The 26,532-nt window shown below is 40.6% G+C and overlaps 1 protein-coding gene across 3 annotated transcripts in view; it reads left to right on the top strand.

Moving 5' to 3' along the window:
- Positions 1-26,532, top strand: part of LOC132399690 (nucleolar protein 4-like) — a 305,251-nt gene that overhangs the window by 38,469 nt on the left and 240,250 nt on the right. For all 3 annotated transcript variants that reach the window (XM_059980370.1, XM_059980352.1, XM_059980361.1), the window contains exons 3-4: positions 2,295-2,406; positions 19,816-19,928. In XM_059980370.1, the coding sequence (XP_059836353.1) occupies positions 2,295-2,406; positions 19,816-19,928 (225 nt within the window). The remainder of the gene's footprint in view (positions 1-2,294; positions 2,407-19,815; positions 19,929-26,532) is intronic.

The following is a 26,532-nucleotide window of genomic DNA, read 5'->3' as shown; positions in this document are numbered from 1 at the left end:
AAGCACAGGCACTGTTGCTTCTCCCAGGCAGGCCATCTCTCTGCACCCCCACCAACAGTGCTCGAAATGGGTATTTATTGTGAGACAATGAGTCACAGGGCCGCAGGGGTGCTCTTCACTATCTGACATTCTCCCTTCCCTCTCCTGGCAATCACCCATTGTAGCCTTAGCGTGATTACCTCTGTGTGGCTTCTGTCTATCACTGCCTCGTTTTCTGTAACAAGCCAAAGGTCATTGAGCTACAGCTCCAGTTCCCTAACACAATCTCTAAGGAGCTGCATCTCGATGCACCTGGTGCAGATTTGGCCACTGGGGAGGCTGGAAGTCTCCTGGAAATCCCACATCTGACATCCAGAGCAGAACCCTGGCTGTGTTGATATATCCCATATTCTCTCAAGAGTTAAATAAGGAATGAATTTTTCTACTTACCTTGCCTCTGCCTGTTCTCACCGAAGCCCTGTTGAGCCAAAGCCTTACTACTCTGCCTCAGACTATTCTGATGATGACTGCTCCCACAACGACTGCTCTGCTGGGCAGTATCTCTCTTTTATAGAGACCGGGTTTTTAAAGTTCTTCGACAGACCTGCGTGGGTACGCTTCTGTTGTGTCTGCGCAGTACTCCAATCAATTCCAATTATTTTGCATGTTTCTCCCTTTTTTCTTTGCAATTTAAAAGGTTGTGTTTCCAAATTTTCAGTTTTGCTGAAAGTTAACAGATAGAAAATGTACACACTGCTCTTCTTTGTACAGTTGCTTTCTTCCATACTGAGAGCTTTAGACAACCTTTTGGAAAACAGCATTGTTAAATACCTGCAAGGCATTTTGCTTGCATTTTCAGAATCTTCAGGATAGTTGTTCAGATTATATTAAAATACTGTTTGGTACAAGAATTAGCAGGACCATTATCTTGAATGCAGTGAAAATTATGCTATATTTGCATTTTAACACTTGAGCACTGAATGCTGAGATCAAATTAACATCAATTGATTGCTTTATCCTTCGTCTCTACTTCATTAATTCTCCATCAAAATAAACTTTTTAAATCCTTGTGTTTTATCCACAAGGAATTTTCTTGAAAGTTCTAGCATTGATTTCACATAGGAATAGTGTAATTAACTTTGAGGATTTCAATGCTAATTGAAAGATACAAGAAATAAACAAAAAAGTAAATAAAGGGTATTGGCAGCTACCTTGTAGACTCAGTCTCACTTGTGTAATGACTATAATAAAGGCCGTGATCTTAAATGTGACTGCAGCAGCTTAGAGGTTGTGCAGTTCCAGGGTATAATCTTCACGAGGACAAAGGTACCTTGGAATTGAATATGCCAAATAACAACTTGATTTCGGACCTATGAAACATTCGATGTTTCTGTAATTTATAGACTCTGCAGCTTGTTTTCCATCTCATTATTTTGCCTGTTGCTCCATTATTTAGAAGTCAATAAAGGTGAGCCTTTGAAACTCTTTAGAAATTTTTTACATTATCAGCACTCAATTGCATTGTTTTTATTGTAATGTTTTTATTGTAATGTTTCTGTTGTTTTAATCTTTGTATTCAGTGTGTAATAGTATCCTATTTAGTAGTCTGACTGAAAAGCTGTGTTTTCCGGATGTCAAAAAAGAGTACACAATTCACAACTGATACTGAATTTGATGAAAGCTGTTTTCCATTTAAGAATTGGTGGTCCTCATGATGCTGATTAAACTTGCATAATGATAGACATGGAATATTTTTTCCTTTTATTTATTTTCTTTGTCTTCTTTCCCAAGTTATATAGGACAAAATTGTATGTCTTTTTTAATTGACTTAATAATAATAGGCATCCGTTAGTCTCGAGAGACCATGGATTTGTGCCTTGGAAAGTTTCCAGGGCGCAGGCCTGGGCAGGGTTGTATGAGATACTGGCAGTTGCCCATGTTGCAAGTCTTCCCTCTCCACTCCACTGATGTTGTCCAAGGGAAGGAGGGCAAGGGCCGATGCAAGGGCAAGGGCAAGGGCTGGTGTCGTCGCAGAGCAATGTGTGGTTAAGTGCCTTGCTCAAGGACACAACACACTGCCTTAGCTGAGGCTCAAACTAGCAACCTTCAGATCACCTAACCAACGCTTTAACCACTTGGCCACGCATCAACACAATTCTACCAACTGACTTAAATTTTGGTAGAAATAATACTGCCTAGCAGAAGTTCATTTTTGAGGAGCTTGTATTTGAGGACTTTTGAATTAGATTTGATGGCTGATGATGATAATCTGCTTTACCAACAGATTTTTCTTTTATGTTTGTGATTAACTTTAGATATCAGAGACCTATGCCTTTCTACCACGCGAGGCAGTGACCAGATTTCTAATGAGCTGCTCAGAATGCCAGAAGAGAATGCATTTGAATCTAGATGATGCAGATCATAAAGGTAAAACTTTTTGGCATTTAATTCAATGTGGAATAACCTTAAAATAAATGGTGAATATTAATATAAAAGTAGATTTGTTGAAGCACTTCAGGGTGTTTAGGTTAATGGATTTGTGTTTGGATTAAAATAGGAAAGCACATTAATTTTGACCAATCAGGTTTTCTTAGCATGGATGTTGATTTGTGCATTTAGTATTAGATAATTAATTTTTGGAAGTCAGAAATGTTTCATGTCAAAAACTAGAATTTTGACAGTAGCACAATAGGTAAGACAGTAAAATGGTTAAAATAGAAAGGATTAGTATCATTGAAAGTGCAGTTCTTTTAAAATCTTGTTAACATTGATTTTGGTAAGTCAAATGACAAGCTGGATAATTAAAATATGAAATAATCCCATTATAAATATAACAAAATGAGAATGGTATTCACTTACTTTATAAACACCAAAATTATGAAAATAGATGTGTTTTTAAAAACTATCTCCTATACCTGTTTTTCATTGTTTCTGTACATCAGTTCTGCGCATATAGATGTAGACTTATCATGATCTGTCACATAGTTGTTTCAATGTCTTTGTGGTCTAAGAGCAAGCATGTACCTCAGGGAATGTATTTTCAGTAACTATCACTTAAGGACTTCATAAAGTTCAAAATAAATTTATTATTGAAGTCTGTACAGTATATCTCACTATATACTACCCTGAGATACAATAGAATCAATGAAAAACTACACACAATGTCTGGCATAAAAGGAGACTATCTGTACAAATATAAATAGTAATAATAATCACTATTATTATAAATAAGAAACTTTAGTCATCATTTTCTCCCGGAGGTATCTTTCCCACGGAGGAAGCAAATTATTAATACTACAACACAGAAACAGGTTTTTCTGCCCATCAGTTGTGCCAAACTGTTAACCTGCCAAGTCCCATTGACCAACACCTGGACCATAGCCCTCCATACCCTCCCTATCAAAGTACTTATCCAAACTTCTGTTAAGTGTTGTGAATCTGCTGGCAGCTTGTTTCACACTCTCACCATCCCCTGAGTGGTGAAGTTCCCTCTCATGTCCCCCTTAAAATATTTCACCTTTCATCCTTAACCTATGACCTCTAGTTTTACTCTTACCCAACCTCAGTGGAAAGAAAAACATGCTTGCATTTACCCTGTCTCCAACCCTCATAATTTTGTATAATGCTAGCAAATCTTCCCTCATTTTTCTATGCTCCAGGGACTAAAATTCTAACTTATTCAACCTTTCCCGATAACTCAGGTCCTGAAGTTCCAGTAACATCCTTGTATATTTTCTCTGTACTCTCTCAATCATTACTGATATCTTTCCTGTAGGTGTATGACCAGCACTGCTCACAATACTCTTAGATTAGGCCTCACCAACATCTTACACTACTTCAATATCCTAATTCCTGTACTCAGAACTTTGTTCAATGAAAGCCATGTGCCAAAAGCTCTTTAAAACCCTATCTACCTGTGACATTACTTTAAAGGAATTTATGGATCTGTATTGTTCTACCGCACTCCTCAGTGCCCCACCGTTCACAGTGAAAGTCCTATCCTGTTTTGTCCTCTCAAAATGCTACACTTCACATTTATCTGCAATAAATTTCATCTGTCATTTTTCAACTGATCCAGATTCTGCTGCAAGCTTTGATAGCCTTCCATGCTGTCCACGATGTCCCCAATCTTGGTGCCATCAACAAATTTGCTAATGCAGTTTATCACATTATCATCCAAATCATTGATATACATGACAAACAACAACAGACCCAGACATTCAGAGAGGCAACCAACTTCTGCCATTCTGGCTTCTCCACAAAGCCAATTTTGAATCCAATTTACCTCATCCTGAATAGCAAGCGACTGCACCTCTTGACCAGCTTCCCACGTGGGACTTGTTAATGGGTAACATTACCAGAAGACAGTCTTTTAAACATTTGCACATTTTAATTGTGCTCATTTTGAATGTTTTCTGCAAATGAGGCTTTGTTTCAAGCCCTTGACTTATTTTCTGTCACTCAAATGTTAACTCTTATTGTCAGGACCAATTTCCATTGTTATTTCTCTTAAACAAATACAGCTTTACAGTCCAGTCTATGTTCTTCTCAGTTTTGTAAAATATTAATTAATGTTAAGTCTTGGTAGTGATCTTTTATGTACCTTGGAATCAGCTTACTTTATCCATCTTTGGAAGGAAATTCTTAAAAATTGTTGTGGATCCATGTAATTGGTGCACACGATGTTGAGGGTGTTTCACAGAGAAAGAGTAATACATCACAGAAACATGCTGTTTGGCCCAACTGGTCCACATGGAATACAATATCCTCCCTGCTTAAGCCAGTTTCCCACATTCAGCTCATAACCCACCAAGACCCTACCCTCCACATAACTATTCAGATGATTCTTAGGTGTTGTAACTGTATCTGCCTTGACCAGTTCCTCTGGAAGCTCAATCCAGGTATTCCATCTTCTCTGTAACGAAGTTAACTCTCAAGTTCCTTAAATTGTCACCTTCTTATCTTGAACCTGTTATGGTCTCCCCAACTCTGGGGAAAAGACTATCATCTTATCTATTTTCCATATGATTTTATGAACATATTTTTAATGTGCTCATTCTCCTACACACCAAGGTATATAGGTCCTGCATGGCCAGCCTCTTCCTATAATTCAGGCCTTCTAGTCCAGCTAATACCCTTAGATCTCATCTATACCTCTCCAGCTTGACAATGTCTTTCTGATAACTGAGTCACCCAGATCATACACAATATTCCAAGTGTGGCCTCTTCAACAACTCTTTGCTTGTATCCTTAAACTTGATGCCCTGTCTGATGAAGGCCAGCATGCTAAATACCTTTTTCATGATCTTGAGCATAAGACATAGGAGCAGGATTTGCCCATCCGGCCCATTGAGTCAGCTCTGCCATTCAATCATGGTTGATCCTTTTTTTTTCTCCTCCTCAACCCCAGTTCCCGGCCTTCTCCCCGTAATCTTTGATGCCATGTCCAATCAAGAACCTATCAATCTCTGCCTTAAAGACACCCAATGACCTGGCCTCCACAGCTGCACATGACAACAAATTCCACAAATTCACCACCCTTTGGCTAAAGAAATTTCTCTGCATCTCTGTTTTGAAAGGATACCCCTCTATCCTGAGGCTGTGTCCACTTGTCCTAGACTCTCCCACCATGGGAAACATGCTTTCCACAAATACTCTGTCTATGCCTTTCAACGTTTGAAAGGTTTCAATGAGATTCCCCCAGCCATCCTTCTGAATTCCAGTGAGTACAGACCCAGAGCCATCAAATGTTCCTCGTATGAAAACCCTTTCATTCCTGGAATCATCCTTCAATTCAGTTTCAGTTTATTGTCAATTAGAAACTACAAATGCAATGCAGTTAAAAAATGAGACAACGTTCCTCCAGAATGATATCACAAAAGCACATGACAAAACAGACTACACTGGAAAATACAAATAAAGTTTGTATCCAGAGTCTGGAGAGGCTGTTGCGTATTAATATCGTGCTACCATCCTAGCACGTTTCCTAGCATGAAAGGAGCTCCAAACCTACCAGACAAAACAAGACCAAAAACTAAAGCTACAAGACCTGCACAAAACCACATAGTTACAACAAACAATAGCATAATTGATTTAAAAAAAACAGACCATGGCCATGGGCACAGTAAAAATAGTTCAAAGATGTTAAAAGACTATAAGTTCAAAAGAAACCACCATACAGTTTCCACAAGTCCAGGATCCTGATAGACTCGTCATCCCACGCCAGCGGCAGAAGGGAATACCCCCTCTATGGACTTCCACAGCTCCACTGGACTCAACCTCACACTCGCAGCACACAATGAATTCTCCGTCGAACCCAGCCTCACAGACACAGCACACAGTGAAAGCGCCCCGGCCGCAGCAGACTCCGAGTCCGTCGAACCTCTGTGCCTCAGACCATCCCCTCCAGTACAGCTTCTCCGAGCACCATCCTCTGTGGAGCGTATTAAGGCACCCCCGCCAATGGCCACTGGCAACGTGACCCCGAGGACTTGGGGGCCTGTTCTTCTCAGCAGAGACCCGGGCCTCGCAGCAGCAGAAACGAAGAGGGCCTTCCTGGAGATTTCCAGATGTCCTTCCATGTTCCCACATCCATTTTTCATCAGATTAGGATTGCGCATGGCACCTCGCTTAACAAATAACAGATATCAGCTCCAGAGTGACTGCTGCAGGCTTCGTCTCACCGCCATCTTGGCTTCATGTTTATGTGAACATCCTCTGGACCCTCTCCAATGCCCACACACCTTTTCTAAGATGAGAGGCCTGAAACTATTCACAATACTCAAGGTGAGGCCTCACCAATGCCTTATAAAGCATCAGCATCACAATCTCGATCCTGTATTCTAGACCTCTTGAAATGAATGCTAACATGGCATTTGCCTTCCTCCCCACTGACTCAATCTGCAAGATAACCTTCAGGGTGTTCTGCACAAGGACTCCCAAGTCCCTCTGCATCTCAGATTCCTGGATTTTCTCCCCATTTAGAAAATAGTCTGCACATTTATTTCTACTACCAAAGTGCATGACCATGCATTTCCCAACATTGTATTTCATTTGTCACTTTATTGCCCATTCTCCTGATCTATCTAAGTCCTTCTGCATCCTACCTGTTTCCTCAACACTACCTACCCGTCCACCGATCTTCGTATCGTCTGCAAACTTGGCAACAAAACCATCTATTCCATTATCTAAATCATTGATATACAGCATAAAAAGAAGTGGTCCCAACAGCGACCCCTGCGGAACACCACTAGTCACTGGCAGCCAACCAGGAAAGGATCCTTTTATTCCACTTGCTGCCTCCTACCTATCAGCCAATGTTCTAGCCATGCTAGTAACTTTCCTGTAATACCATGGGCTCTTAATTTGGTAAGCAGCCTCATGTGTGGCACCTTGTCAAAGACCTTCTGAAATTCCAAATATACAACATCCACTGCACCTCCTTTATCTATCCCACTTGTAATCTCCTCAATGAATTCCAACAGGTTTGCCAAGCAGGATTTTCCCTAAAGGAAACCACGCTGACTTCGTACTATCTTGTCTTGTGCCACCAAGTACTCCATCACCTTATCCTTAACAGTTACCTCTAATGTCTTCCCAACCACTGAGATCAGGCTACTGGTCTTTAATTTCCTTTCTGCTGCCTTCCTTCTTTCTTAAAGCATGGAGTGACTTTTGCAATTTTCTAGTCCTTTTGCACCCTGTCAGTGTCCAGTGATGTTTGAAAGAGAATTTCTAATGCCACCACAATCTCGAACACTACCTCTTTCTAAACCCTAGGGCACAGTTCCTCTGGTCTGGGTGACTTATGTACCTTGTAGGTCTTTCAGCTTTTTGAGCACCTTGTTATAGTAACTGCATCAAATTATCTTCTTACATACACTACAACATCAGGCTTAGTGTCTTCCACAGTGAAGGCTGATGCAAAATACTCATTTAGTCCATCAGCCATCTCCTTGTCCCCAGTTATTTCTCCTGCTCATATTCTAGTGGTCTTATATCCACTCTCATTTCTCTTTTATTTTTAATGTACTTGAAAAAAGTTTTACTATCCACTTTGATATTATTTTCTAGCTTGCTTTCATATTTCATCTTTTCCCTTCTAATGATTTTTTTTTAGTTGCTATCTGTAAATTTTTTAAAACTTCCCAATCCTCTATCAACTGTATGGCTGCTCTGAGTGAACTGCACAATTGTTCTCCAAGATCCTTCTGTTCCACAACATTTAGTGCTCTGTCATTCACTGTTTTGGTGATTTTTTTTAACTGCAAATAAACTCTTCTCAGGCTTCCAGCCTGGGTCAGGTATAAGTATTGATTATAATCGATGTTTCGATGACAAACTCCACCTTATTCATCAGGGATGATGTCAGGGCATGTCTAGTGCAATGGTATTTATACCTGTGTAGTCTGTCCCTCTTGGTTATTTGTCCTCATCCAATCAGGTTTATGCTCTCCTACTTTGTTTACAATCGAATTCCATCAAACCTGCATCAAGGAGCACAAAAGTTGTATCCGTTTGGGTCATCTGGAGAAATAGGTGGTAGTAAAACATCGCTTTTGCAATGGCCATACAATTGACTTTGATGGCACAAAACTACTGTGCTATGCTAATGGCTTTTGGGACTGCCTGGTAAAGGAAGCCATTGAAATAAAACTAGAGGAAAAGAATTTTAACAAAGGTGAAGGTCTCGTTCGAAGTAAGAATTGGAATTCGATTGTAAATGAAGTGGGAGTGGGGAAACCTGATTGGATGAGGAGTAACCAATCAGGAGGGATGGACTACATGGGGTATAAATACCACCGAACTAGACATCCCAGGCATTGTCCCTGATGAAGTTGGTGGAATTTTTCATTGAAACTTTAATTATAATCGATACCTGTTCCCTGCTAGAAGCTCAAGAAGAGTTTATTCATTATATACACAGGGAAAGTACTGGATCCTTTTTTGACTAATTTAACTATTTATTTAACCATGCTTTTAACTAACGTCATTTTGTCTTTTATTTTCACTTTTATTTTTGTTATTATAATTTTTTATTTTCACGTTTACCCTTTATCACATTGTAAAGAACTTTGGACTACATCGTCTGTATGAAAGGTGCTCTACAAATAAAATAATGTTGTTGTTATTATTACTACTACAACCCTGGTTGGAATGTCCAAAGTCCAATGTCCAATGTCCTTACACTCAGTTGAGAACCATATGCAATTCCGTAAGCCATCTACCCAACTGATCAAGATCTTTTCATTGTAACCTATTTCACTATCAACAAAACCATCTAATTTAGTATCATCAGCACGCTTGCTTAATTATACAATGTATATTCACATCCAATCAGATACGTAAATAATAGGTAACAAAGACCCCAACATTCACTCCTGGAGCACCCACTACTCAAAGGCTTTTTGGTGGTGAATCAATCTACAACTATCATTCTCTCTTTATTGATCCCTTCCCAGTTCTTCAGTCAAGCATTCATCTGGCCTTTCTTTCTATTCCTGGATTCACTCACGTGGCACCAGGAGATAAATGGAGTTTACTACCCTTACTTACTGTCTATACTCAGTCTGCAGGATCTCAATGCTTGTTCTGTCTGTCATTTGTACGAAGTTGTACAATCTCCAGTACATTTGTACTGTCTCCATCTGTTGACCACCCCCTCCCCCATCATGAAGAATTTTCTGCAGCCACTCAGACATTCTTGACCTGGCATCTCTTTTACAGCCACAGAATTTTCTGTCTGCTGCCTCTCTATTGTCTATCTTTATTTGACTGTATCCTTTCCCTCTGAGCCTCAGAGCTAGTCACAGTGTAAGTGACCTGACTACTGCTGCCTTTAGCCCCCTCAATAGTATCCAGAGATGTACACCTTTGCATGAAGGAAATCTTGCACTGACTGCCTACTGGCCTTAATTCTCTAGATAGTCACACATCTATCTGAAGCCTATACTTTGCATGTGATCACCTCATTAAAACTCCTATGTATAATTACCTCAGCAATCCAGATGATTACCAAAAATTTTGACAAGCTATTATAGAGGCACAGTGGAGAGTATCTCAATCATGGTCTGGTATGGAAACACCAATGCTCAGGAACAGCAAGAAAATAAATCTCTAAGTGGTACAGTACAGATACATACGGTACTTTGATAATAACTTTTACTTTGATTCTGCCTATTTTGAATTAAGAACTAAGGATCAACAAAATAAAATCCTACCTGTTCGAACCAGTGCTTTCTCACTTGAAGCCTTTGTTTTTATAGAGTTGTTCATACCCCATGTTGGTGTATGGCCAAGTGGTTAAGGCATTTGTCTAGTGATCTGAAGATTGCTAGTTTGAGCCTTGGCTGAGGCTGTGTGTGTGTCCTTGAGCAAGGCACTTAACCACACATTGCTCTATGACGACACTGGTGCCAAGCTGTGTGGGTCCTAATGTCCTTCCCTTGCACAACATCGGTGGCGTGGAGAGGGGAGACTTATAGCATGGGCAACTGCCGGTCTTCCCTGGAAACTTTCCAAGGCGTAAATCTATGGTATCACCAGACTAACGGAGGCCTACACATACCCCAACACTTCATCCATTTACTCTGTCTCTTCACCAAAGCCTCAGTTTCCCATCCCCAAAGCATCAGCTCCACACTGGGCCACTCCAGAGTAGCCACTCTGCTTGACTCGATTGTCATTTCATTGACTGCTGTTGGTCAGCTAAATTAGCCAATCAACTATTAACTAACCATTTGCAAGTGTGCCTTTATGCACTCCTGTTCTGTGAAACTAAGTTTCCTGATGAACATACTCATTCCACATCAGCAAAACCAAAGAGCTTATTATTAACTCTCAGAGGAAGAAACCAGAGATCCATGAGCCAGTTCTCATTCGGGGGTTGGAGATGGTTGGTAACTTTAAGTTCCTTGGTGTTCTTATACCAGAGGATCTGTCCTGAGGTCATTATCACAAAGAAGGCACAATTACACCTCTACTGTCTTCGAAGTTTATGCAGATTTCGAATGTCATCTAAAACTTTGACAAACTTCTATAGATACACGGTGGAGAATATCCTGACTAGTTGCAGCAGGGACTAGTATGGAAACACCAATGATCATGAACAAGAAAACCTTCAAAAGTGATGGACATAGCACAGTTAATCACAGGCAAAGCCCTCCACACCATTGAGCACATCTACAAGGAATGCTGCCACAAGAAAGCAGCATCCATCATCAAGGACCCCACCGTCCAGGCTATGCTCCCTTCTCACTGCTCCCTCGGGAAGGAGGTACTGGACCCTTGGGTCCCAAAACTCTAGGTTCAGAAACAGTTATTACCTTTCAACCATCAAGCCCCTGAACCAGAGTGGATAACTTCAACTGAGAATGGATTCCACAACTTATGGACTCAATTTCAAGGATACTACAACTCATGTCCTCAGTATTATGTATGTATGCACCTGTTTATTTCTGCACAATCTGTCTTTCGCACTTTAGTTGCTTGTCAGTCATTATGTGTAGTTTTTCATTGATTTTATTGTATTTCTCTGTTCTATTGTGAATGCCTGCAGGAAAATGAATCATAAGGTAAAATATGGACATACACAGTATGAACCTCAAGAACAGATTTACTTTGAACTTTGAAATCACCTGGAGGGAGCTTTGTTCATAAGGACACAAACAAGGAGCAGGAGTAGGCCATTTAGCAATTTGAACCTTCTCTGCCATTCAAAAAGATCTTCACTGATTTTCTCCCTTGACAGAATTTTCTGTAACCCTTACCCAACAGGCTGGTATATGTCTAGGGGAAAAAAGGGATCCAGCCACTCTCCAACCCACCTCCCGTACACGCAGGTGCTGTGAGAATCGAGTTTACGCCTCGAGCCCGCCAACAGTATCAAATCCACAACAAATACCGTTATGAAATACACTTTAAAGAGTTTACTAAAATTAAAAAGAGTAGTAAGCAATACAATATATATACACAAGGAAAAAAACAAAAGGCGCCACTTATCAAAGTTCAGTCTGTTTAGTGCACTCGTTGGAGCTCAATCCACGAACCAATCAACCCATCCGGCCGTCGCACCTGGGACCACCCCGGTGGTCTTACGAGCAGTCCAGCACACGTCCACCTTCTTCAGTGTCTTCCTCGGCCTCTCCCAAAAAAACCCGCAAAAACCCCTCCCCCAAGTTCCCAGCATCACAAGACACAATGACATTCCCCATTGATTAACAAATGAATACAATTACCATATCAGCCATTCTAAAGTGAAACAACGGCTAGAGAAACACTTATCCGACAAAGAAACATTCCTACTTGTAACAAACCAAAGAGGCCATTTTGAGTAACATACCCAGGACATTGTACATTTCCTCCCCTCTTCCCTTATTCTGTCAAATCATTGTTTTGAATGCATAGAAACATAGAAAACCTACAGCACAATACAGGTCCTTCAGCCACAAAGTTGTGCCGAACATGTCTGTACCTTAGAAATTACTAGGCTTACCCATAGCCCTCTATTTTTCTAAGCTCCATGTACCTATCCAAAAGTTTCTTAAACGACCCTATCATATCTGCCTCCAACAGTGCTGCCAGAGCCCATTCCATGCACTCACCACTCTCTGAGTAAAAAACTTACCCTGACATCTCCTCTGTACCTACTCCCCGGCACCTTATCCTGTGTCCTCTTGTGGCAACCATTTCAGCCTTGGGAAAAAGCCTCTGACTGTCCAGACTGGGCCTTCACAGCATCCTGAGGCATACAATTCCAAAGATTACCCCCCCCCCCCCCAATGAAAATAAATCTCTTCAATTCAGCCATAAATAATCTTCCCCTTATTTTCAGACTACTCATAGTTTTAAACTCCCTTTCAGAAGAAGCAGGTCTTCAATCTACATCTACCTTGTCAATCCTCTATAAATCTCAAAGAGTTCATTTCTCTTTCTCCTAACCTGGATGTTTAGTATGCATTATGTTTCTTTGTATGACCTGTAATTCCAGAAACTGGTCTGGTGGAAGTTCTCTGCATATTCTCTGTAACAAATGCATCTTTTTTTAAAATAAAATGAACAAGATTGTCCATAATACAGGAGGTTTAACCTCATGTATGCCTTCTAAGTATAGTAAGTCATCTCCTTTATTTAATTTAAATCCTGTTGCAGTAAAGATAAATTATGCATCCCTTTTCTGTATTGCTTACTGTACCTGCCAGTTGGCTTTCAGTGACTTCTTTGCATGGAAACCTAGGTCTACTGAACAGTAATATTTCCTGCTCTCACACCTTCTAAAAGAAGCTATTTGCTGTTTCTTTTTCCAAGTTGTAAAGGAATATAACATTATCCAATAGTCTGTAGTAGTACCCAAATTAGTTTTAAATTAGTTTACAAGTAATTGTTCATCATTATTCTCTGATTTCAGCCCCATTTATTGCATTTGTTTCAATTTTGCTAACAGACTTAATGTGCTAAATTTTCAATCCAATTTTGAAGACTGAGTATAAACATCAGTCACATTTTCCTGTCAATCTTCTCCATTCTTTTTAAAACCTCATTTAAGTTAGTCAAACACAATTTATCCAAAACAAATTCCAAGCTAATTTCAATGTGGATTATTGCTTCTGAAAGCTTTCTTGTCAACATTATAGTGTCAGTCATTCATTACATTGGGTCTGTAGCCACTTCTGGGTGATCTAGCCTGTAATTAACTATTTTAGAGACATGCTTTTGGTTGCTTTGATGATGACAATGAAATAGAAGGGGTAATCAACACCAAAAGGAAAGTTTTCTGTGCTTGGCAGAAGGACATCAACTGCAAGGCAAAAAGAAAAGCCCACTCCAAAGATAAGGCCGTAGTCCAGCATTGAGTAAGGGAAATAAAAAGTCAGTGGTGGACTGAGAGGACCCTAGAAATACAGCAGCTTGCTGACTCTGGTAATATCAGGGGCATCAAGGCAGTGTATGGCCCAAAGCATTGTGGCCTCAACCCCCTTCACTCCAAAAATGGACAAAGGCTGCTAAAGGACAATGATGCCATCAGTTCTCAATGGAAGGAACACTTTCAGGAGTAACTTAATCATAATACCACTGTTGACATTGAAGTCATCAACTAGCTCCCACCACAACCCATGGAGGTGGACATGAGTATGTCTCCTGGTATTGAAGAGCTGCAGATGGCTTGCAAGAAATTAAGGAACAACAAGGCCACTGAGCCTGATGGAATTCCAGCAGAAATCCTCAAGGAAGGTGGCACAGAACCTGCTTGTCAAGATTTGGGACCAGGGGAAGATTCCAGCTGAACGCAGGGACACTCTGATTGTCACACACTTCAAAAAGGGTGAAAAAGCTGACTACAGAAACTATAAAGGCATCTCCCTCCTCTGGACAACAGGAAAGGTACTGACCTGAATTTTATGTGAGAATGCAGAAGAACTCCTGCCTGGGTCTCTGTGTGGCTTCCACCCAGCTGGGGAACATCTGACATGATTTTTACAACATGTCAATTGCAGGAGAATTCCCCCTGAATTATATCTCCCATTTCTTATGTTCTTTTATAGACCTTACAAAAGAGTCTGACTCTGTAAATCATCCTGCCCTTTGGCAGGTACAGTCCAAAGCTGGGTATCTGTATAAATACCTCAAGATCCTGCAACAGTGCTATGATTGCACACTGATATGGGTGCAACAGAATAGGCTATGCCAGCATCTCTGAAACAGCACCTTTTAAGGTTGATACTGGGGTCAAACAGGGGTGCATCATTGCCCAACTCTGTTTGCCATTTTCATCACAGCCATTCTTTACCTAACAGGCCAAGATTTCCCACAAGACGTCTAGATTCTCTATAGGACAGATGGGGGGGCTCTTTAATCTTAACAGGTTCAAGGCAAAGAGTAAGGTGTCAACTGCTTCCATCATGGAGCTCCAATATGCAGTTGACAATGCCTTCATAGCTCGCTCTGAGGAGGATCTGCAGTGCATAATAGATGCTTTTGCCAGAGCATACAAGCTTCTGGTACTTGATCTAAATATCAGGAAAATCCAAGTCCTGCACCAGCCTATTCCAGCCATCCAAGTTGACAACATTCCACTGATCATTTTCCATATATTGGCAGCCTTCTTTCTTCAAGAGCCAACATTGACCTTGGAATAAAACACAGAATAGGCTATGCCAATGGAGCTTTTGCCAGACTGAGAAAGAGGGTTTTTGAAGATCAGAATATCAAGATCAACACTAAACTTCTGGTCTATTAAGCTATAGTCCTCCCCTCCTTGTTATATGAAGTGGAATCTTGGACAGCATATTGTAGGCACATAAGATCTCTAGAAACTTACCATCAAAGATGTCTCTGAAAGATTCTGAGAGTTAGCTGGAAGAACAGGCTTACTCACTCCAGTATTGTGGAGGAAGTTAACATTAACTCCATAGCCACAATCATGACTCAACACCAATTGCGGTGGGTCAGCCACATCATCCGTATGCCTGACTCCCACCTCCCCAAACGTCTCCTGTTTGGCTAACTAAAGGATGCAAAGTGTACTCCTGGAGGGCAGAAAATGTGATTCAAGGACAATATCAAGACCCACCTGAGGAAGCGCCACATCAATCTGAATGGATGGGAGAAATTTGCACAGGATAGGAAAAGCTGGGGAAGGACTATGCTGCCGTGCTGCTGAGACTAAGCAGCATCAACATAAGGAGAGACTGGGAAAAGCCCAACCAGCTACATCCACCACCACTTCAATGACCTCCACCTGCCAACACTGCAGTAGCACTTGTGGATCATGAATCAGCCTCTTCAGTAATCTCAAGACCTATAAGTGACCAGATCAACCACCAGGAGAAGAATCATACTTGACTACGAGTGATTGCTGAGTTGATTTTCTTTTCACCATATTTGTTATATTTCACATTTTCTGTTTCTTCCACTTGTCAGACATGGTCATCTTTGTTCCATAGTTTGCCTGCATCACGAATCCAAAACTTCTCAGTGTTTACAATAATTTTACAGCCGATGAGGAACATAGGCTTCAACTGGTCCAACACTCATGGTTACCAAAAACTAGGAGAAAGTTGATTTAGAGTCTTAAAGGTGGGTTTAATGAGTGAAATAGAATGCTGAAGACACAGCTGCAATTGGTGAAACAAGATATACAAAGATGCAGAGGTGTTGAGTGGTGGGGTATGGGGTAAAAGAACAACTGCACACCTAGATGTGGATCTGGAAGATGTGATTCATCTACCTAGTCCCATCGACCTGCACCCAGACCATAGTACTCCATACCCCTCCCATCCAACTTGAATGTACCTATTCAAATTTCTCTTAAATATTAAAATTGAACCTACATCCACCAATTTGGCTGACAGTTCGTTCACATTCTTACCACCCTCTGAATGAAGAAATTACCCTTCATGTTCCCCGTAAATATTTCACCTTTCACCCTTAACCTCTGGCTTCTAGTGGTGTCACCCAACCACAGTGGAAAACGCCTGCTTGCATTTGCCCTATCCATACCCCACATAATTTTTTAAATTTTTTTTTATTAATTTTTCAAAACATTTTACAAATTAAAAACCCCAAATCCCAATGAGGAACATTAAAACAGTGCAAAATTAAGCATACAGTAACAATATGCTACAAAGGAAGAGAATTTAACAAAAAAAAAGCACCTAAATTAAAGACAAGTAAGCTTAGTGTCCTCCCCAAGCCCCACAACACAAGAAAAAACAACAGCAACTCCAGACCAACCATTACCCCACATAATTTTGTATACCTCTATCAAATCTTCCTGCATTCTTCCACGCTTTTTAAGAATAAAGTCCTAACCTATTCTACTTTTTCCTTTTACTCAGGTCCTCAAGTTCTGGCACCATCCTTGTAAATTTTCTTTGCATTCTTTCAATCTTATTGACATCTCTTCATGATTTTTATAAATGACCTGGGTGAGGAAGTGGAGGGATGGGTTAGCAAGTTTGCTGATGACACTAAGGTTGGAGGTGTTGTGGATAGTGTGGAGGGCTGTCAGAAGTTACAGCGGGACAATGATAGGATGCAAAACTGGGCTGAGAAGTGTCAGGTAGAGTTCAACCCAGATAAGTGTGAAGTGGTTCATTTTGGTAGGTCAAATATGATGGCAGAATATGGTATTAATGGTAAGACTCTTGGCAGTGTGGAGGATCAGAGGGATCTTGGGGTTTGGGTCCTTAGGATGCTCAAAGCAGCTGCGCAGGTTGACTCAGTGGTGAAGAAAACGTACAGTGTATTGGCCTTCATTAATCGTGGAGATGAATTTAGGAGCTGAGAGGTAATGTTGCAGCTATATAGGAGCCTGGTGAGACCCCACTTGGAGTACTGTGCTCAGTTTTGGTTGCCTCACTACAGGAGGGATGTAGAAGCCATAGAAAGGGTGCAAAGGAGATTTACTCACTACAGGAAGGATGTGGAAGCCATAGAAAGATGGAAAGGAGATTTACAAGGATGTTGCCTGAATTGGGGAGAATGCCTTATGAGAATAGGTTGAGTGAACTCGGCCTTTTCTCCTTGGAGTGATGGAGGATGAGAGGAGACCTGATAGAGGTGTATAAGATGTTGAGAGGAGTTGATCGTGTGGATAGTCAGAGGTTTTCTCCCAGGGCTGAAATGGTTGCCAGAGGAGGACACAGGTTTAAGGTGCTGGGGAATAGGTACAGAGGAGATGTCAGAGTAAGCTTTTTACTCAGAGTGGTGAGTGCGTGGAATGGGCTGCTGGGAAAGGTGACGGAGGCGGATACAATAGAGTCTTTTAAGAGACTTTTGCATAGGTGCATGGAGCTTAGAAAAATAGAGGGCTATAGGTAAGCCTAGTAATTTCTATGGTAGGGGCATATTGGGCACAACTTTGTGGGCCAAAGGGCCTTACTGTACTGTAGGTTTTCTATGTTTCTATCTTTCTTGTAGGTAGATGACCAAAATTGCATACAATATTCCAAATTAGGCCTCACCAATGTCTTAAACAATTTCAACATAATTTCCCAACTCCTGAACTCAATTTCTCATCTGCCTTTCTTACAATATTCCTTGAAGTAAACACAGCTCAGAGCATTAACCCCACCATGCAAAACCTTTCAATTCCTGACTTTCTATGTAGGCTTAACAACTTTTTTCCCCCCATAACCACTTCACTACCTGCTCTGGCACTCTGGTCCCCATCCCTTGCAGATCTAGTTGAAACCACCCCCCCCCCCCCACCCTAGCCATGCAGCACTAAGAAGGATATCAGTCTACCTCCAGTTCAGGTGTGACTGTCACTTCTGTACAGGTTTGCATTTTTTGAAAGAGAGCTCAATGATCAAAAAATCTGAAGCCCTTCCTCCTGTACCACCTCCTTAGCCACATGTCAAACTATATGATCTTTTTATTTCTGGCCTCAATAGTATGTGAGCACATTCTGGAGGTCCTGTCCTTTAACTTAGTACTGAACTCTCTACACTCATCACTGTTCCTACCCATGTGATTAATATGGATGTGGACCATGATCTCTTGACTGCTCACCCACCCACTTGTTCTGGACTTGATCTGCAATATCTCTGACCCTGGCACGTTGGAGGCAATCTACTATCTGTGGATTTTATTCTCATCTACAGAACCTCCTGTTTGTTGCCCGATCAATGAATCCCTATCACAATAGCTATCCCTCCTTCCATTTTGAGCCATAGAGCCAGACTCAATGCTGGAGACTTGACCACTGTGGCTTCCCCCTGCTAGGTCATCACCCTCCCCTTCAAACAGTATCCAAAGCTTTATATATGTTGTTAAATGGAATGGCCACAGGGTATTCTGTACTGTCTGCCTCTCCCTTCCCTCTCCTGATGGACACCCAGTTAACTGTGTCCTGCACCTTGGGTGTAACTACCTCCTCATATGTCCTGTTGGTCAACTCTTCAACCTTCTGAATGATTCAGAGTTCATCCATTTCCAGTATCAATTGCTTAACATAGTCTTGACAGAAGCTGCAACTGGATGTACTTCTTGCAGGTATAGTCATTAGGGACACTTGAGATCTCTCTGCCTTCCCACATTCTGCAAAAGGAGCATTCTGCTATTCTGGCTGGCATCCCAACTTCTCTAAATGTGCAAAAGCAAGAAAGAAAACAATGAACAACAAAAATCTACCTGAATCCTTGAATCCTTTGCTTGTCCTTGCTGGAGCCTCTATGAAGCAAAGCCTGAACTTGCCACTCTAACACTGGCCTACTTGCAGAATGCCCATTCTGCTTAAATATAATTTCTTTTTATTGGCCCTTGTCAAGTGCTCAATTCGTTTTTCATTTTCAATCTTTTTCTTTTATTGATTTTCCAACAGAGAAAAAACTTACAAATCAGAGGAGAAGTTTTAACAAACACATAATACAAAAGACGTAGAAACAAAAAAAAATTAGATTCTGTCAAAGTCAATTAAGTATAATGTTACGCTGTTGTATATAGTATATAAACAAGAAACCACAACTCCTCTTGACAAGTCATAAAGAAAAATAAAAGATTGGAAATTTTATTAATAATAAGAAAAAAAACACTAAACTAGCCTAAAACAAAAAAAAAAGAGTGCACAAAAAAAAATTGTGCACAATACAAAGTCTCCTCAGGAACTGTTGTGCAGAATTTCCCAACTGTCCCCCTTGTTTCTTTTGAACTCTCTATCTTCCACTGCGCAATCCAACATCTCCTGGGAAACAGACGCATAGAATGTCCTGACTGCCCCCGCTTGCTTCTTTTGAACTCTCTCAAACTCATTGCTGTCATCATTATTGTATCTACTTTTTAAAAATCAGCCTGAACTTGGCATATGTTTAAATTTATTTTTCTTTGTTTTTACAGAAAATGAAAAACCAGCATCTTTGGTGACCAGCATGATAGATTATAATATGCCTATTACAATGGCCTACATGAAGCACATGAAACTACAGTTACTAAATTCTCACCAAGATGAGGTACTGTACTTTTTAATATGCATTATGAAAGAAAATCTTTGCAAGTATAGATTTTTTGGGTGAATGTTTTTATTATTTCAAATGCATAAATTTGAGTCAGAGTCATGGAATAATACAACCCAGAAATAGCCCTTAAATTGCCCTTGTCCAAGCTGACCATCAAGTGCAAATCTGTTCTAATCCCAATTACCAGCACTTTGCCCATAGACTTCTGTCCTCATCTAGATACTGCTTACCTGTGCCTCCTGCCTTCAGAACCCATTAAGGCAGGGTGTTCCAGAATTCTGTGGGTGAAAAAACTATTTATCAGATCCCTTCTAAACCTCCTACTCCTTATCTTGAGCCTATCCTCTCTGGTTTTAGATATCTTTGCTATGGGGAAAATCTTTCTACTATGTATGCCCTTCATAATTTTATTACCTCTAATAGGTCTATCTTGGCCTCCTCTGCTCCAAACCAAACAAATCTAGTGTAGCCAGTCTCTCTTCCTAAATGTAAAACACCATCATAGTCAACGTCCTGCCGAACCACCTCTTCACTTTCTCCAGAGGAATACTGCACACAGTATTCAAGTGTAATCATGTCCTTCCTGTAATGTGGTAACCAGAACTGTGTACAGTTACATCTGTAGCCGAACCAAAGTTTTATTAAGCTGCACTATCACGCTTCCTGTTTTTATTATTATGGCTGTCTTCATATCTTTTCTACTTATGCTACCACCTGCAGAAATTTTGAAGGCAGCCACACAAGTGAAAAAACTCTCTCTGTTCCTCATACTCCTGCTCATTGTATAAATCCTACTGTTACTACTGGTCTAAAATAACATCGCTTCTCACTTTTCGAGATTAAATTCCATCAGCCATTGGTCCTACTTTACCGACTGCTCATTCTGTAGCCCATGATCATCTTCCTCATGATCAATAATTGGGTAGTTTCCTTCTGAGTGTTGTTTGCTTATAACAAATTTAAACATACTTGCTATAATTTAAACAGCTAGTCATTAATGTTAGAATTGGGAACAAGGAAATGCTTGCAAACATCAGGTGTTCATACTCGTGTATATATGAACGCTGCTTTTCATGAATACAGTGGATTCCAGTTAATTGGCCATCGGTTAATTGGGCAGCTGCTTATTTGAGCCAATTCTTAAAGAACAAAAATTAATGAGAAAATAGGCAGAATTTCCTTCATTTATTTGGAAGACTGTATCACTTAATTTGAACATTTAGGCAGAGACTATTGCTGAAGTTGCTAACTAGCATCTGTTGTATATAATTATGTGGCCATTAAACATTACACCGTACTTAGAGTGAACAGTTTTTTAAATAGCATCAGTTGCGTGTGTCTGTGTTCAAAAAGAAGTGAGTTTTGTCATTGATAGTTGGGAAGAAATGAGCACTAAGGTAATTTGCAACTGTTTTGATCACTGCGGTTTCAAGCATTTAGGCTACGAAATTCCAGAAACAGCCGAGTGCAAAAGTGAAATGATTTCACTACTTCAACAAGTTAGGAACTACAAAGAATATGAAGATATTGACAATTATCGTGAATATTAAAATGAAAATGAAGATTTAACGGGTACAGTCGTCAAAAGCATTCTATGAAGGCAGTCCATATTGGCATGGGGTATCTGTGCTGATTTCATTAATTTACAAAGAACATCGCAACATACACTGGATGATTTCCTCCTTTGATAACTATTAGGAAGTACAGTTTTATTGCACTGTAGTAGTATTATTAATGTTCTAATTTGTTCGATACTTAATTTAAATACATCATTTGTCACTCAGTTAAATGGTAATTTGTCTTTTTAATACATTTTTAACTATTTCCATGAAACTTTGGCCAATTGTGGAAGCCGGATAATTGGGCAAAAACATATTGCTCCTAGTGCATCCCAGTTAACTGAAATCCACTCTACATAAATTTAAGGATATTGACAGTGAGTATAGGAATAGGTTGAGGTGGAGGATAAATGTGTGGCTGAGGGATTGGAACAGGGGGCGGGGATTCAGATTTCTGGATCATTGGGACCTCTTTTGGGGCAGGTGTGACCTGTACAAAAAGGATAGGTTGCACTTGAATCCCAGGGGGACCAATATCCTGGCAGGGAGGTTTGCTAAGGCTATTGGGAAGAATTTAAACTACAATTGTTGGGGGGGTGGGAACTGAACTGAAGAGACTGGGGAAGAGGAGGCTGGCTCACAAATAGAGAAAGCCTGTAGACAGTGCGAGAGAGAGGATAAGCAGGTGATAGAGAAGGGACGTGCTCAGACCGAAGGCTTGAGATGTGTCTATTTTAAAGCAAGAAGTGTTGTGAACAAAGTGGATGAGCTTAGACCGTGGATCAGTACTTGGAGATTTGATGTGGTGGCCATTACTGAGACTTGGATTGCTCAGGGACAGGATTGGTTACTCCAAGTGTTGGGTTTTAGATGTTTCAGAAAGGACAGGGAGGGAGGGAAAAGAGGTGGTGTCATGGCACTGTTGATCAGAGGTAGTGTCACAGCTTCAGAAAAGGTGGACCCCATGGAGGGATTGTCTATGGAGTCTGTGTGGGTGGAGGTTAGGAACAGGAAGGGGTCAATAACTTTACTGGGTGTTTTTTATAGGCCGCCTAATAGTAACAAGGATATTGAGGAGTAGATAAGGAAACAGATCCTGGAATAACAGAGTTGTCATGATGGGAGATTTTAATTTCCCAAAAGTCAATCGGCATCTTCCTAGAGCAAGGGATTTAGATGGGGTGGAGCTTGTTAGGTGTATTCAGGAAGGTTTGTTGACACAGTATGCAAATAAGCCTGCAAGAGGAAAGTCTGTATTTGATTTGGTATTGGGAAATGAACCTGGTCCTGTGTCAGATCTCTCAGTGGGAGAGCATTTTGGAGATAGTGATCATAATTCTATTCTAATTCTAAGGGGAATTTAAAGGATATCAGGTAGGAAATTTGAGACTTAAATTGGAAACAGATGTTCTCAAAGAAAAGTACTGAAGAAATGTGGCAAATATTCAGGGGATATTTGTGTAGAGCTCTGTATAAGTACATTCCAATGAGACAGGGAAGTTATGGTAGGTACAGGAACCGTGATGTAGAAAGGCTGTAATAAATCTAGTCAAGAAGAAAAGAAAAGCTTACAAAAGGTTCAGAGAGTTAGGTAATGTTTGAGATCTAGAAGATTATAAGGCTACTAGGAACAGCTTAAGAAGGAAATTAGGAGAGCCAGAAGGGGCCATGAGAAGGCCTTGGCGGACAGAATTATGGAAAACCCTAAGGCATTCTGTAAGTATGTGAAGAGCAAGAGGATAAGACGTGTTAAGGGCAGGTCGTGCCTTGCGAGCCTGATTTAATTTTTTGAGGTTGTGACTAAACATGTTGATGAAGGAAGAGCAGTAGATGTAGTGTATATGGATTTCAGCAAGGCATTTGATAAGGTACCCCATGCAAGGCTTATTGAGAAAGTAAGGAGGCATGGGATACAAGGGGACATTGCTTTATGGATCCAGAACTGGTTTCCCGCAGAAGGCAAAGAGTGGTTGTAGACAGGTCACTTTCTTCATGGAGGTTGGTCACCAGTGGGGTGCCTCAAGGATCTGTTCTGGGACCCTTAATCTTCGTGATTTTTATAAGTGACCTGGATGAGGAAGTGGAGGGATGGGTTAGTAAGTTTGCTGATGACACAAAGGTTGGAGGTGTTGTGGATAGTGTGGAGAGCTGTCAGAGTTTACAGCGGCACATTGATAGGTTGCAAAACAGGGCTGAGAAGTGGTAGATGGAGTTCAACCCAGATAAGTGTGAAGTGGTTCATTTTGGTAGGTCAAATATGATGGCAGAATATAGTATTAATGGTAAGACTCTTGGCAGTGTGGAGGATCAGAGGGATCTTTGGGTCCGAGTCCATAGGATGCTGAAAGCAGCTGTGCAGGTTGACTCTGTGGTTAAGAAGGCGTATGGTGTATTGACTTTCATCAGTCATGGAATTGAATTTAGGAGCCGAGAAGTAATTTTGCAGCTATATAGGAGCCTGGTCAAACCCCATTTGGAGTATTGTGCTCAGTTTTGGTTGCCTCACTGCAGGAAGGATGTGGAAGCCACAGAAAGGGTGCGGAGGAGATTTACCACAAGGATGTTGCCTGGATTGGGGAGCATGCCTTATGAGAATAGGTTGAATGAACTTGGCCTTTTCTCCTTAGAGCGAAGGAGGATGAGAGGTGCCTTATAGAGGTGTATAAGATGATGAGAGGCATTGATCGTGTGGATAATCAGAGGCTTTTTCCCAGGGCTGAAATGGTTGCCACAAGAGGACACAGGTTTAAGGTGCTGTGGAGTAGGTACAGAGGAGATGTCAGAATTAAGTTTTTTACTCAGAGAGTGGTGAGTGCGTGGAATGGGCTGCCAGCAACAGTGATGGAGGCGGATATGATAGGGTCTTTTAAGAGACTTTTAGATAGGTACATGGAGCTTAGTAAAATAGAGGGCTATGGATAAGCCTAGTACTTTCTAAGGTAGGGACGTGTTCGGCACAACTTCGTGGGCTGAAGAGCCTGTATTGTGCTGTAGGTTTTCTGTGTTTCTATAAGTGCAATTGTAGCTTTTTATCTAAAGTCTGATATTCAAAACAGATGTAATACTTATTATATGGCTTGTATAGAAGAATAAATATTTTCTCCTAATAATTCAACTTTCTCTGTGTGAAAAGCCCTTTCACATAAATTGAATTATTTTGTCATTGATCTAGATATTTGAACAATTGTTTGTCACACAATCATGAGCATTTGGTCTTACTTAAAAAAAAATGTAATTGATACTGATACAACAATACTGATGTGATTCCTGCCTATGATGATGGAAAACTTCCTAGCTTTTTAGCCTGATAAATCTTTTGGTACCAATTTTTTGTGACGTACTTTAAGTTGGATAGCAGAAATACTGTTTCTTAAATAGCAATGCACAGCACTTGTGTACACATTTCAGACAGCATTAATGTCTGTAATGACATTACCAGTTACTTAGAGTATTTTATTGAATCATTTTCACTTGTAATGTCAAATGTTTTCATTTGATGAAACTCCTCATTCTAAGTAAGAAAGTGAGCTCCAGTTCTGTCAAGTGATCCTTTGATCCGAGCGTGGTGTGAATTGGTAATGCGAACCTAGAATCACAGATATATTTGTAAACATCAAAGCTGCCCTCCGGCTAGGATTTCTTTCCTGGTCTTCATGACAGTAGGAAAGTAGGTCACCATTTGGAAGTTGTGGAACCATTGAGATCTTATTGTGCAGATTTTGTGCTTCCTCAATGCTACCCCTTCACCTATCTTTGTATTGTCCTCAAATCTGGCCACAAAGCCATCTGTTCCATCATCCAAAATATGGACATGTAATGTGAAAAGAAACAGTCCTAACACTAAACTGCAGAAAACCACTAGTCACTGACAACCAACCAGTGGAAAAAGGCAAGTCAAGTCAAGTTTATTGTCCTTTAACTATATACGTATATATAATGTATATAACCATATAATGTATATAGAAATGAGACAATGTTTCTTTGAGCCAGGGTGTAAAGCACAGTAGTACACATAACACACAACATGCGATAATTTATGAAGGTACAGATAAAATCTACAGATGAATTACACATAAAGAACAAACTAAAATGCATTAATTTTAAACATTGGAAGGTACGGACAGAATAACCAGTGACAGCAAAAGTACAATGCGACCAGGAGTTCAGAAGGCTAATGGCCTGGTGGAAGAAGTTTTTTCTCATCCTGACCATTCTTGCTTTTATGCCTGATGGTAAAAAGTCAAAGAGGATGCTGGATGGATGGGTGTGATCTTTAATAATACTAAGAGCCCTGCATATGCAGGGCTTCTGATAAATGTCCCCAGTGGTTTGTAGAGAGACCCCTATGATCCTCTTAGCTGTTCTCACTGTACTTGGTAGAGACTTTTGGTCCATTGCTTGACAGCTCTCATGCTAGATGGAAATGCAACTTGTCAGGAAGCTCTCAATGGTGCGCCTGTAAAATGCAGTTAAGATGGGGGAAGGAAGCCTTGCTTGCCTTAATCTCCTTAGGAAGTGAAGGTGCTGCTCTGCCTTATTGTCAAAGTGATAATATTAAGGGACCAGGTGAGGTCATGCATAATGTGAACTCTCAGCAACTTGGTGTACTTAACTCTCTCTACGGATGAGCTCTGTATTTGCAGAGGGGGATGGTTTGTCTGCACCTTCCTGAAGTCCATAATGATTTCCTTTGTCTTCTCCATGTTCAGGCATAGGTTGTTCTTCTCTCACCAATCCACCAGCTGCTCCTCTTCCTTTCTAAACTCTGTCTCATCATTGTTCTTGATAAGACCAACCACTGTTGTGTCATCCACAAACTTAATGAACTGGATCTCCCCTTAATCACATTCCCATTCTTTTATCCATGCTGGTATCCTTCCTTTACTCCCATTCTTTTATCCATGCTGGTATCTTTCCTCTTATATCATTGGGCCTATCTTGTCAATGGTCTTCTGAAAATCCTTGTAAATAACATCCTTTGACTTTCCTTTATCAATCCTGCTTGTTATTTCCTCAAAGAATTCGAACAGGTTTGTCAG

The sequence above is a fragment of the Hypanus sabinus genome, chromosome 1, assembly GCF_030144855.1.
Source record: "Hypanus sabinus isolate sHypSab1 chromosome 1, sHypSab1.hap1, whole genome shotgun sequence".
Taxonomy (NCBI): Eukaryota; Metazoa; Chordata; class Chondrichthyes; order Myliobatiformes; family Dasyatidae; genus Hypanus; species Hypanus sabinus.
This window is presented reverse-complemented; position numbering and strand designations above follow the sequence as displayed.